At 40.4% G+C, this 13,636-nt stretch overlaps 1 protein-coding gene across 2 annotated transcripts in view; it reads right to left on the bottom strand.

Moving 5' to 3' along the window:
- Positions 1-404: 404 nt before the first annotated feature.
- gpc3 (glypican 3) overlaps positions 405-13,636 on the bottom strand; it is a 223,139-nt gene continuing 209,907 nt past the window's right edge. For both annotated transcript variants that reach the window (XM_057851009.1, XM_057851010.1), the window contains one exon: positions 405-2,536. In XM_057851009.1, coding sequence (XP_057706992.1) covers positions 2,361-2,536 — 176 coding nt within the window. In that variant the 3' untranslated portion in view covers positions 405-2,360. The remainder of the gene's footprint in view (positions 2,537-13,636) is intronic.

Here is a 13,636-nt window from a genome sequence, read left to right as displayed (position 1 = left end):
ACTGTTTCGTCTGAAGTTATAAAAGCCACTCTTCCAGGAAGAGAGTTTGAGAGTATTACAGCTCATCCCAAAGGTTTTTACTGCGGCTGAGGTCAGTGCAGATTCTGGCACACAAAGCATATCCAGGCTGTCATTTCCCAAACTGTGCCAATAAAGATCATTGAATTGTCCCAAATGTTAAGGAATGTGGTCTTTTCCACTGTTGTCAAATCTTGTGCGAAACATGTAAATTGATTAGCACGAGAAGGTGATGATCACAGTTGTTTGCTGATTCAGCCACCTTTAATTTGTTTAGAAGCTACTAAGCAAACAAATAACCAGCATGAAATGCAGTTATCAGATGCAAAACCTTCTGTCCAATGTGTTCAGCTCCTTAATAAGACACTCATTTTTGTCATGTTTTTCTTTTAATAGCATTATAAAATGGTATATCACAAACATATTAGAAATAAATATAACCAACGGGATTATTTATTTACATTAGACGTGGACATACATGTCAAGTCATTCATTATTCATTTTAAATACAGTACATTCATTGGAATTAAATATCCCTCATTTCCTCCAATGTAGTTGGTTGTTTCAAATATTTTCTCATGGCAAAATCACAATAGTGATACAATTTGCGATTGCAGCTCACTGACTTATTGTGTGCCGACATGAACAAGAGACACTTTGGTTAAGTGTGGTCAGTCTAGTCCCTGCGCTTTGAAGTGGCAGCCACTTTATATTGCAGGTCTTCACACACTTTGAAATACAACTAGAGGCAGCTGCGTTTCCAAATGCAATAACCCAACATTTTTTTTAAAAGAATGCTTCCAGTAAACAACAACAAAAACATTGAACTAAAATACTTTGACCCAATATGTACTGAGAACAGTTGTACAGAGTGCATAAAAGAGCTGCCGCAAATGGAAGTGAAATGCTATGACTGGTGTACTCATATTTTGTTGCCTTGTGCTTACATTAGGGTACGCCATTACAGTACTGCTGATGCTTATGAATCAAGAGTGTTCATTGCCTTCATCATAGACAGGTATGTACTGTAGTTATAGTGAGCGCTGAATTCTTTGTCGATATCGGTATGGAACAATCAGAGAAGATAAATTACGTACTGAATATAAAAAAACCTTTAATCAAGCTCAGTTAAATGTAAATTTTTACTTCTATTTAGTAAAGCAACACATCACATCCAAATCTATAAACACAGAAATATTCACTATATATATTTATCATCCTGTAAACACTCGTCAAAACATTAACAAAAGACAAATTGATGGTTTACTGTGATTCAGCGCTCAAGGCATAAAGTATGGTCTGCGTATGGTCTTCATTTTTTAAAGGTAACATGATTTTCTGAAAGGACCTGGCCATCCTATGCTTGTTTATTTAAATGTCTTCAAAATTTGAAAGTGTTATCAATCTCTAAATTGTGTATTTGATAAACAATTGGATTATTTTAAATGGTCAATATTTACAGCGTTGTCAATGTGTGGATTGTCAGCAAAACTAAATGGGCACATGCTATAAAAAAAATCATGAAACAACCTGCTCGATACATCAAAATATGCAGCTAAACAGACCGTCATTAATAAAAAAACAAACCAAAAAAAAAAACAGGAAAAACCCTCACGTATTGCACTTTGTGCTTGGTGGAAGTAGTTAATGTTCACACAAAATACACAAAAATATTTACATACAATTCTGTCTTAAAACAGATCATGAAAAATTACGTTTTTTCCTCATTTTTTTTATACAGTCCACCCTGCGGACAAATATTACAAATGAACGAATATTATAAACATGGAATCAACAGAGAGAAACAAACAGTACTGTTTGTAACAGGAGACATTCAGTACATTTACTCACAGGCTCCAACTCTTTTTTTTTAAATGAGGCGGGAAGAGCAACCAGTCTGAAATTATTTAGCTATATGTAGGACATTAAAAAAAAATTGAAATAAATAAGACATTTTTGAGGCATTTCATAATAGTGAGTAATTTTATATGTGGAGTTTTACTTCTCAAGATAGAGGGTCATTCGTTTCCAAGGGTGACATCTTGCGCTTGCAAGGCAGTAATTCAGTGCAGGTAAGCATTAGCTCAGTAATAAGGGACAGCCAAGACTTCATATTAGAGTGAAGCAGAGAGAAAAGGTTTCTCATGTACTGTATGTTAGATCACCAGTTTATGAGGCGTTCTTGAAAAAAAAAACTAAATTGAAACGAAGAGAGCATTATCTGATGCTCATGCTTTGTTACATTTTTCTCTGAAATATGTCTCTGGAACAATGAAATTGAAAGAGTTTCTGTTGTTCTGCAGAGCTAGCAATGCGTGCAACTGAGTGCACATGGCAGACGGTCAGTGCTGACACAGAAGAAAGAAACATAGAGTGACAGGGACCGTCAAAACCGGGTAAATGGCCTTTGGTGCAGCCCCAGGGGAAGGGATGTCTCCAGCCCCTGCTGTTGCCAGCCGAGGGGTCAGAAGCTGCTCCTGAAAGGTGAAGTCATCCATTGCCAGGTTATCCGCAAGGTCTAAGAGGTAAGCAGATGAAAGAATAAAACAACACATGAGAAGCAGGAAAGGGTCGAAAAAATGGAGACGTTTCGACCCAACATAGTCGCAAGAGCTGAAAAACATGTGTGGTATGTCTGTCCCTGTTTTGTATGATGTCTTGCGCAGCTGTAACAACAATGTTACACTCGGAGAATGTGTAAAAAAAAAAACAAAAAAAAAAAACGTGTAATTGTAAACACAACCGACATCACAAAATATACCAGTATCTCACTCTAAGTGTTGAATTGTGAATTAAGTGGTGAGATGACAACCATTCCAAGCTTTAAAAGTGATGAATTTGATTTTTTTTTTCAGGAACTGTCTGACTAGAGTGCTATGTAACCAATAGTTTTACATTGTGTTAGACACATTTCTATTCATACCATGCAAAACAAATCATGCAACATACAGTAATTGAGAGGCAGCAAACACCTAAGGTTAGACATTCCCCTATTTTTTTTTGTGTCAGAAAAACACTTATAATTCGAACAGCATGCATAAGTAATGCATTTGCATTTCTACTTGATTGTTTCTGTTTAATCAAGTTTAAGCAAAATCCTTTTCAAGGGCCAAAATAGAGAAATTGTCAACTTGAAATTAAGTAAATAGATGAGTGAAGCAGAAGAGGAGAAAACATATCACATTTTGGGAAGGTAATTTTATCAGAGACCAAAAACACACATAAATTACAGTAATAACAACAAAATGGAAAACAACAGGCTAAATAGACATCTGTTAACATAACATGTTAGGTTATTCAGATAAGTGTAGCCTAAACAATACAACATGCCGTCATTTTCAGAGCACAAGCCGCCAACCACCAAATTTGACATGAAAACGCAATTTGTTCATAGATAAGCCGCACCGGAGTATAAGCCGCAGCTGTCCTCACTGTAATATGGGATATTTCCACCGGTAACACTTTATTTGGCAGCAGCATCATAAGACTGTCACAAGATCAAATGAGCCATCAATTCATTTGGCCATCATTGCTCCCTTGGGGGAGACAGTCAACCTCTGCTGCCACCTGCTGTCAACACTGTTGTCGTCCAACATGCCTCCTTGCATGCATTGCAGCGCTACAGATGTAAATAACAATCAAAATTCATGTTCTGTGCTAATTATTCCTTCAGTTACTGTTCCTGATGTTTCATTAATTGCTAGCTATCATATTTGGTAACACTTTATTTGACAGGGGCGCCATAAGACTGTCATAAGACCACCATACCTATGACATGACACTGCCATTAGCATTAATGAATGCTTATGACAGATGTCATTTTGTGCCATCCAGCAAATTATCTCACTTTTGAAATCTGAGCAGTACATAAATGGAGTTAGTTACATAATTTGCCAGATGACACTTAATGACATCTGTCATAAGCATTTATTAATGCCCATGATAGTGTCATCTCATAATTATGGCGTTCTTATGACAGTCTTATGACGCAGCTGTCAAAGTGTTACCTATTAACCAAAATAAATGATCAAATAAGCCACACTGGACTACAAGCCGAAGGATTCAAAATGAGGAAAAAAAGTAGCAGCTTATAGTCTGAAAATTACGGTAACTTATTTATCAAACTCCATATCGCTCCAAATCACTACTAATTTCATTGACTTCTGCACAACCATACCAACTGTCGAAGTAGAAGAAGGAAGAAGTCTGGAAAAGATGTTACTTTTGTCTTTTTATCGATAATTTAACAATTTAGTCACAAATGGTGTAGTGTTGTGCATTTGCCTGACTTTTTTGCAGGCACTTGTGGGTTCAGTTCCCACTTAGTGATGGTTTGAATGTGTGTGCGAATGGTTGTTGGTCTCTATATGTGCCCTGCGACTGACTGGCGACCACTTCAGAGTGTAGACTGCCGTTAGCCTGATGTTGGCTGGGATATGCTCCAGCTTGCTTCTACCCTGAATGGGATAAGTGGTGTTGAAAATGGTTGAATGGTATAATGATCATAGTGTAACTACTTTAAGTAGGATTCATGCAATTCTCACTGTGTTACAAGTGCCACAACTGTGTGGTGTTCGAACTCCGCAGTGTTGGGAGGGGTTGTAAACAGTAATTAGAGTAAGGGAAAGCTGTATTTAAAATATGATTTATATTTCCCTTAATCATATATTACTCTGCAGCTCCTGTATCACACTTCTCCTTTCCCATCTGTTGTGCATGCTGCAGAGATTTAGTCACCTGCTGCTGAGCTCTTACTCACAGCTGCCTCATCGCTCCGCATCCACAGCTGTGCTCCTACTGACACTGAGCAGAAGCCTCCCCTCCTGTGTGCATGTGTGTATGTCTATGTGCATGTGGGAGAGTGTGGGAGAGAGAAACACTGTCAACTATGCTTTGTCTGGCTGAAGGCTGTGAGGGGGACTGTAATAAGAAGGCTGAGTTATGAGAGAGGGCGGTAGGATATCAGCAATAATGCGCACTGTGCTTCGGCATACCGACAATGAGCTAGTGCCTGATGACACGCACATACACACATGTACACACTGTCACATCTATGGTTATAAAATACAAAACTTCCAACTGATTAAGTTGGTGCTGTGCACTATAGGAAAAAAATTCCTTACATTATGGGTCATTTTATATCACGATGATGGATGCAAAGATTTAGTAAGTTTTTTATCATTTAATGAAAAAACGTTATTATGAAAAAAAGTTATAATTATGTGTTTGGCTATATGTTGACTTTCATTACCTCATTTCAACGGCACTGAAACAGTAATTCTTATCCAGCCAATCACCACAAACAATACGCTTGTGTTTCCTCTCCTTCTATCACACGCCCCCTCCCAGTTCAAATGCATTAGACGTCTAACACCTTCAGTGGCAACCAATGAGTTACAACTGATTAATTCATGCACCATATGTTTGTGTTGTGTGGTGATTTATCACAACCCCGGTTTGCTGGTAAAGGAAGATCAAGTGGTCGTTCTGTTGAGTACAGCATATTTTCATGACAACTCAAATTGACGATGGAAGGAATTTAAGATGACACATCATTTTATCATTTTGGCAATATATATCATCATATCGCCCAGCACAGTTAGGAGCAGTCAACAGATTTAAAATGTCCTCCTTAAAAATCAGCTTAACAGAGGAAAGGCACAAGTAAATAAACCTCTAAAGTTTGAAACTGCACCTTCTGTGAATTTCTTTGTAATGACAACATCATTTGATCTCGGGCCAGTGGGACAATTAACTTTTCTTCTCCTCCTGTGTGCTACCCACAACCCCTCATGACATGGAATCGAGCAGACATTCACTGAGGCTCTGAAAGAACAATTTGTCACTGCCGACAGCAGTGCACCATAGTACCAAGCCAATTAAGCTCAAGGTGCAATTTGATACAGGCTGTGAAAAAGAAGGAGAGCATGAGCAAGTGTGTTTGTTGGCATTTGGCTGTTTGGGAGTCCTTCTAAGAAAAAGCACCCAGTGAGAAAGCATTAGATTTGAGCGCCTAACAGTATCAATCTTGTGTGTGTCTAAAGTGAAAAAGGACCTCCGTCTTCCTGCTAGTCTAAAGACATACGTAAGCAAGACTACAGAGAGGCCTTGTTCTGAAAGCTTTAAAAACAACTCCACAGGGACAGAACATTATGAAAACTGAAATCCTTAACGGTCAAGCACAGAGTTGGACCTAATAATAATCTAGTATCTTTAGTGATTAACACCCATGCTTGCTTGTGTAACAAAGTACAGAAAGACAGAGTGACAAAGATGAAGACACAAACACTGCGAACAGTTTTGTCTCTTCCACCTATTGAATCCTTTAAGACAAAACAGTGGGCATACACTATTAGCCAGACAGATGGATATAAACAGAGCCAAAAAAAAGCTACAGTTCACTGTGATTAATGTAACAAATGTGGGCTCTTGAGGCTTTCATTGCAGAATAGTCCCCCTCATTCACAACCATTTTAACCTTCCATTCCGAGACAATAACATCACCAAGGGCACCACCTCGCTAGTGTAGCCTTGCTAGTTTTATTGTGGCCACATAAGCTCGAGTTACAAGGCAAGGGGAGAGGTCAGCAGCTCACCCATTGATTGGTAACGCACTGGTTGTGCACTGTGAATGAGCCAGGCAGGCACTTCACATGAAAGTCAACAGACGCTGATGCATTTAAGCTCCCACTTTGTGTTGTCTTTTGCCACCAGTCCCCAGGAGGAGGAGGACAGGCCAGGGAATTGTGGTCTTTAGGGGTGAACGGATGTTTGTTTGGGTCCCGGGAGTGGGTCAAAGAGTGGCCACTGTGGCTGCACATACTGTACATGCATGTATGGATGTGGATTTGTGCCATGGTCTGTCTGCACAAAAGGAAATGGGGCTAAAGGTGATGGGAGTCTGGACTTTTCTTGACAGTGCCTGAGGCTTTTTGTGTACAGTCTGTAGTTGTTGAAACAAGCAAAATTTCACAACGTCAACATGCCAGGAAAAGTCACAAATCACAATTCTACAAGTCTACAATTTCTACTGTCTGAAGCTGAATAGAATTTTTTCCTCATAATAATGCCAATTGAAAAACAAAAAACAAACAAACAAACAAACAAAAGCGGTCTAATTTTTGACAAATGACAATGTGTATGGTGACACAGCAGTCTTGTTCTTAGGCCTGGGTGATAAATCCATTCAAAGAATTAATAATAATGTTTTTTTTAAAAATATATTTTGGACAAAAAAAAAAAAAAAGCATGTTTTACAATGCAAGTTTCACCTCTGTCAAATACGCAATGTTCACACACCCCCACACACATGAAACAGATACAGTATATGATTGTTTTGTTGCTTCATGCAATTGTGCATGCATGTAAGAGGAAGGTCAGCAATGCTGCTTAATACTGTTTTTCCGGAAAAAAAAAAAAAAAAATGTGACAGACATATCTAAAATGGGAATAATAAAGACAAGAATTTGAAGGTGATAAATATTATAATATTTTTTGGCTGGTTTTCCACTCGTGCTGATTTTGGCTTGCGTAATTATCTCTACTGGCAGTATGAGGCGATTCCTTAACCCTACAGAAGTTGTACAAGTTGTCCAACTTCTCCAGATGGCACATCCACACGTGCTGCAGCAAGAAGGTTTTTAGAGGGTTTCAAGAATGTGTGTCCCAGCACAATCTCCAGAACATGGAGGAGATTTCAGGAGACTGATGGTTATTCTCGGAGAGCTGGACAGGGCCCGTAGAAGGTCCTCAACCCCTCAGCAGGACTGATACCTCCTCTTTTGAGCAAGGCGAAACAAACTGAGCACTGCTCGTGCCCTACATAATGACCTCCAGAGGGCCACTGGTGTGAATGTCTCTACCCAAACAATCAGGAACAGACTTCATGAAGGTGGCCTGAGGGCCCGACACCCTGTAGTGGGCCCTGTGCTCACTTCCCAGCACCGTGGAGCTCGACTGGCATTTGCTCAAGAACACCAGAATTGGCAAGTCCGCCACTGGCGCCCTGTACTTTTCACAGACGAGAGCAGGCTCTCCCTGAACACCTGTGATAGACGTGAAAGAGTCTGGAGAAGACAAGGAGAACGTTATGCTGCCTGCAACGTCGTTCAACGTGACAGGTTTGGTGGTGAGTCTGTGATGGTCTGGGAAGGCATATCCATGGGGGGACGCATAGACCTCTATTACCTAGGAAATTATGCATAAGGTATCAAGATGAAATCCTTGAACCCATTGTCAGACCCTATGCTGCTGGTACAGTAGGTCCTGGTTTCCTCCTAATGCACGTCAATGCGGGCAAGAGTATGCAGGCAGTACCTGGAGGATGAAGGAATTGAAACAATTGAATGGCCTTCACGATCCCCTGACTTAAACCCAATAGAACATCTCTGGGACATTATGTTTCGGTTCAATTGGCGCCGCCAGGTTGCTCCTCAGACTGTACAACAGCTCAGGGATGCCCTCACACAGATCTGGGAGGAAATGCCACTAGACACCATCTGTCGTCTCATTTGGAGCATGCCGCGACGTTGTCAAGCATGCATACAAGCTCATAAGCTCGTGGGGGACACACAAGATACTGAAAAGCATTCAGAGTTGCAGAAATTAGAAGTTTTGGGAAAAAATGGACTAGCCTGCCATATCTTCATCTCACTCTGATTTTATGGTGTCTACACAACTGAGCCCTCTGAAGGCTGAAAACTTTTATTTCCATTAAAAGACTTGGCATCCTTTTGTTCCTATGACTCTGCCCTGTCATTATTTGTATTGATATTCAACTTCATATTGAGATGTAATGTGTTTCTTTAAAGTGCTCCTTTAATTTTTGTGAGCAGTGTATTATGACCATATCACCGAGTCCTACTTGCTCTCTCTTCTTATTCTCTTTATTTTAGAACACTCCACCATTGAAAAAGCAAACCCACTAAGATTTAATCATCTGATGCTTACTAAACTGAGGTCCTATGAGGTATGCTAATGTTTTTTTGTGCAACTTTATACCATCGTTATATTTTTCAGAACATGTTGGTCAAATTCCTAATTTTACTTTGGATGATTCATGACGTTCAATGATAAGTACAGCTTAATTTCTTTCAATGAAGGTGAACATTGCCGGATGACATGACTGTTATAACCCCTCGAGTGAATGTGTACCTTCATGGTTCAGTACAGTTTATGCAGTACATGTGTGCTATGCACAAAGGCTTTTTTTGGTTAGATAAGTATGTGGAATGTTAAGTCTCCAAACACAGGTGCTTCTTATGAAATTGGAGAGATGGTTTAGATTGCTGTTACATTGGCAGACATTGTGTGCACATAACACGCCAAAGAGGGTCAAATTTGATCTCGGTTCTCAACAAGAATCACCATCTTAGAAGATATTAGAGAGTCTGAAGTAAAGCAAATATTTATCATTTCTCCCATGTCAAAAAAAGTGAATGTTATACCCAGAAAAACTGGAATGTTAAGTTTCCCTCCCTTTCTTTATCTCTCTCAATGTAGAATCCTTCGGCCTTTGCAACCGCAAGCTCAACAATGATATAATGGATTTACTAGTGCCATCTGATAGTGGTTGTGTACAGTATATTTTTTGTGTATCTGTATGGTAGGGGGGTTACTTAAGTAACAAGAGGGTGGACTCTGATTACTGCCTTGTTGTGGTCAAATTATATTGCTTCTCTGACTTGACTAGAGTAATTTGTCCAATGACATTGCTGAAAGAGAACTGGAAAGCAAATGAGGGAGCCGTGCAGGATGCTTCTGACCATGGAATGTGACCGTCTGCCTCCACACCCACAGGCTGACCACAGGGGTGATCAGAGGGACTGGGAATGTCGGGCCAATACAAACGGGATGCACTGAGGAGGCCGTGCCTCAGGCAGATGGGACAGCACTGCTCTCTAAATGGCTCTGGACTCCCGGCCTTTAAAAGACTGTGTTATTATGTGACAAAATAAGAAGAACGGAAGAATTACTGTAAATGCTGATGATACAGGATGGAGTTTAGAAAGCTTCACTAAAGATTTTCTTGTTGGTAGATAAATGCAATTCAACAGTTGGGAGTTTTTGTTCGTGGGAAATTAGTTTTTCAAAATTGACCTTTTGTTGCACCTTGCAACATTTGATTTACTCTGATCTGATGTATTTATTGTCTTTAAATAACAGCAAAATAGTTGGAGGAATTACAAAGTGTGGGAGTTTGAAGAGAAATAAAAACGGGCATAAATTAAATGAAAATTCCTTGTAGGGCCGTGAGGGCAGAAAGTGTGCGAGCAAGTGAGTGAGGTACAAAATACAACAAGTCAACCATACAAAGACCCGATTCTGTGCTGAAGGCATGGCAAGGGGCTCATTCAGGGTGGGGAGTGCTTGAGCTCACAGAAAAGGCCTGTAACCTTTTGCAGCTCAGAGTTTGGTGCTGCCAGAATGTCGGCGGCAGACTGGAAGCCTTTTCATCCTGAAAAGACGGTAAAGCTGGAGTGATAGCGACAAACAAAAAGACTTACAAAAAACAACAAAAGGACTACAGCATGGGCGTCAAACTGATCTATGTCGGAGGCTATAAGGAAGTTATGGTTATAATTGGAGGGTCAATATGTTTGCCAACTAGGGCTACCATGATTAATTGATTATCAAATGAATTAAGAATGAATTAGCTAGTCGATGAATATTTGACATTGTTGACCTAGAACCTGTCCAAATCTTCATTTTTGAGCCTCTTAATAACCAAATATGTTCTTATTGTTATTATTTAAAAGGGGAAAACCATAAAACAGTAAATATACTCTTGTTATCTATTAAGTCTAAATGTTACATTTTTTATTTATTTACATTTTTAAGAAATAAAAACAAAAAAAAAAGGAAAAGGTAAACATACCTTTTTTTCTTCAAATGTTTATTTACTTAATTATTATTTTAAATTAAAGGAAAAAGTATATATCTTAAGCTCTGTAGTCCTTGGTCTTTCATCGTGCACTACATAAATTTAAATAATATTTTAATGAGAAACATGAAGTCAATGCACATGACTTTCCTACACAGGCCACACAAAATGATGCGGTTGGCCAGATATGGCCCCCGGGCCTTAAGTTTGACACCAGTGGACGAGTGGCTGATTTTCCATGAAATAACTAGTGGTAAAAGAGCCTCTCAGGAACACATTCTTAGTTCTTTATCATCCAATAATAAAGGGGGCTGGCATCCCAACAAGTTTTTTTTCTTTCTCCACAGACGTTAGTCCAGGAAAGAACTGGAGCTGTGATTTTGGGACATATGTTTTATGGCTGCCAACAAGCACGCAGGATTCTCTTTGGATGAAAGAGTAAAATTACTGCAAAGAGGGACACACTCTGGCAGTACACACAGAGCTCCAGTTGAGTGCTTTCACTGACAATTTGGAGCTGGTTCCAGTGGTCAGCTTGCGGTTTCATGCAGCAGCTCCCAGTCTATCGACAGCATGAGTCCAGAAATGCTCACTGAGATGTTGAATTACATTCAAGAATGAAGCCCGACTATGTACGTGGAGGGAGAATTCGGGAGCTGCTCGTGAGAGTTGAAGGTTAACGTGTAAAATGCAAATCAGCCGAGCCTTCAACACGTTCCTAAGGAGAGTCCCTCAAAATGGCTGCAGTGTGTAAATGTGGCGGCAAGCAAGGGAGCAGTGTGCTTCGAGAATGGACCCGCTGTGTGCAGAGTGTTTGTGGACTGTGGCTAAGCTGATGGACACAACCCAGGAATGGGCCTGGAATCAATTTAGTGCGTCCAAAAGTGCCTGTGAATGTAAATAAAGCTCTTGAGCAAACAAACGCTTTTCCGAAAGGCACACACAAACACAGAAATATGCATAAAGCCTACAAAACGAATCAAGCGCTGGTGGGCCTCCTTCATGAAAATGATGAGAATCCAGTCAGATCTGTGTGCTTGTTTCCACAGAAATTAAAACCAGGGCTCCTCTTCCTGCCTTTGACTAATCTTTAAGGGTTTTATCCCTGGAATCAGTTGAGAAGGCGGCATGGCAGAAGACCAAGGGTCCAATAAGAGGCTAACTTCCTCCCTCTGTTCCTCTCCTCACTTTTCTCCCATCTCCTTTCAAAACACTCGCACACACACTAGTCTACACAAAGCTGGGGACACACTGGATCCAGTAAGAACTAGAGAGCACCATAGCAGCAAGCCAAACCTATTTACACAGATGGTGGCAAACGTCATCATTTTTTTGCGGGGCGTGAAGGAGGTGAGGAAGGAGTGGGATTGGCTGACTACACAGAGGTTGTTTATGAGTTTGAAATGGAATGGAAGTTCAGAACGTTGGGCAGATGCATTAGCTCATTCACTACCATTGACAGTGATAGACATCAAATCCATTTGAAGTGGGATGGCTGTCATTGATCATGATTTATCATGTTTCACTCCCATTTATGACGACAGACGTCCAATCCAACCAATAAAAATGGATTGGACGTCTGTCGCCTCCAGTGATTGCCAATCAGTTTAGATGCCTTCACAGGTGTTTAGCATCCATCAACTTTTCACATAGATACAGTAATTTTACTTTCCAAAAGAGTCACAGATTATAAACATAAAATACATAACACTGTTCCATTTTTTAACCTCTCTACATACATAAACTGTAGTTTCTAAAAATACATTACATAATGTCATAGTAATCCAGCAGTGGCGCCTCAAGAAATTATTCACAGGGGTGACCAGATGGGGAAAATTAAAATCTTGGGGTGGTACACCAAAAATTAAAAGCCATAATTTCAGGATATCATTATGCTGTTGTAGTAAACCGGCCTAAAACCGGAAAATATCAGAAATATAATGTCAGGGACTGAAAGCATGTTTATCATGTCAGTCTCAGCAGAAAGAATCTTGCTCAAAGTGCCTATGACAGCATAAAGCATGTTTATATCATATTTCGTGCGGTATTTTATGCTCCTGAATGAAATGGACCGTTTGGATGTGTATGGAAACGATCGATATAGTCATTCAATTTTTTGAATCCCGCGCCATGAAAATAGTGACTTCCTGGATTGACGAAGACTGCGAATGTGACGTCAGTGGGATAATCATCTTCAGTATACAGCCAATACTACAGCATGCAAAACAACTGCAGATTCAGCCTATATTGCGGTTTAGTTGATTTTTCGCATCACTGCTGCAGCCTTTTGTTGCTGCACCAGGGAGAGGTGTGTGAGCCTTTTTGGGTTTCAAAAATTTCCCGTTCACTGCGGATAATGGCCAAAACAAGTCCGACAATTGTGGGACCATTGTGAGGTGAGTAAGCTACGTGTTTTATATTATGTCAAATACTTGCTTTTTGTGGGTGAAAATACTCCCTGTCCACCTAGAAGGCCACACGACTGACGATAAAGGCGTAACTGCCGAGAATGCACATTCCTCGGCTTGGCTACGAGCAGCGCCCTGCTCTGACGTCGGCCGGTTTGGATGGCTGATCCAGCCCGCTCGGTCCTATTTGCGTGCCCACCGAGAATGTGCTTTCTCGGCTTGGCCACGAGCAGCGCCCCGCTCGACGAGCTGTAACTTGCTCGCCGCCGGTGGGGGGGGGGTGCTGATCGGTGAAGACAATCGACCACCCCGCTGCCGTGTGAAATGA

This window comes from Corythoichthys intestinalis, chromosome 11, assembly GCF_030265065.1.
Source record: "Corythoichthys intestinalis isolate RoL2023-P3 chromosome 11, ASM3026506v1, whole genome shotgun sequence".
NCBI classification, from domain to species: domain Eukaryota; kingdom Metazoa; phylum Chordata; class Actinopteri; order Syngnathiformes; family Syngnathidae; genus Corythoichthys; species Corythoichthys intestinalis.
This window is presented reverse-complemented; position numbering and strand designations above follow the sequence as displayed.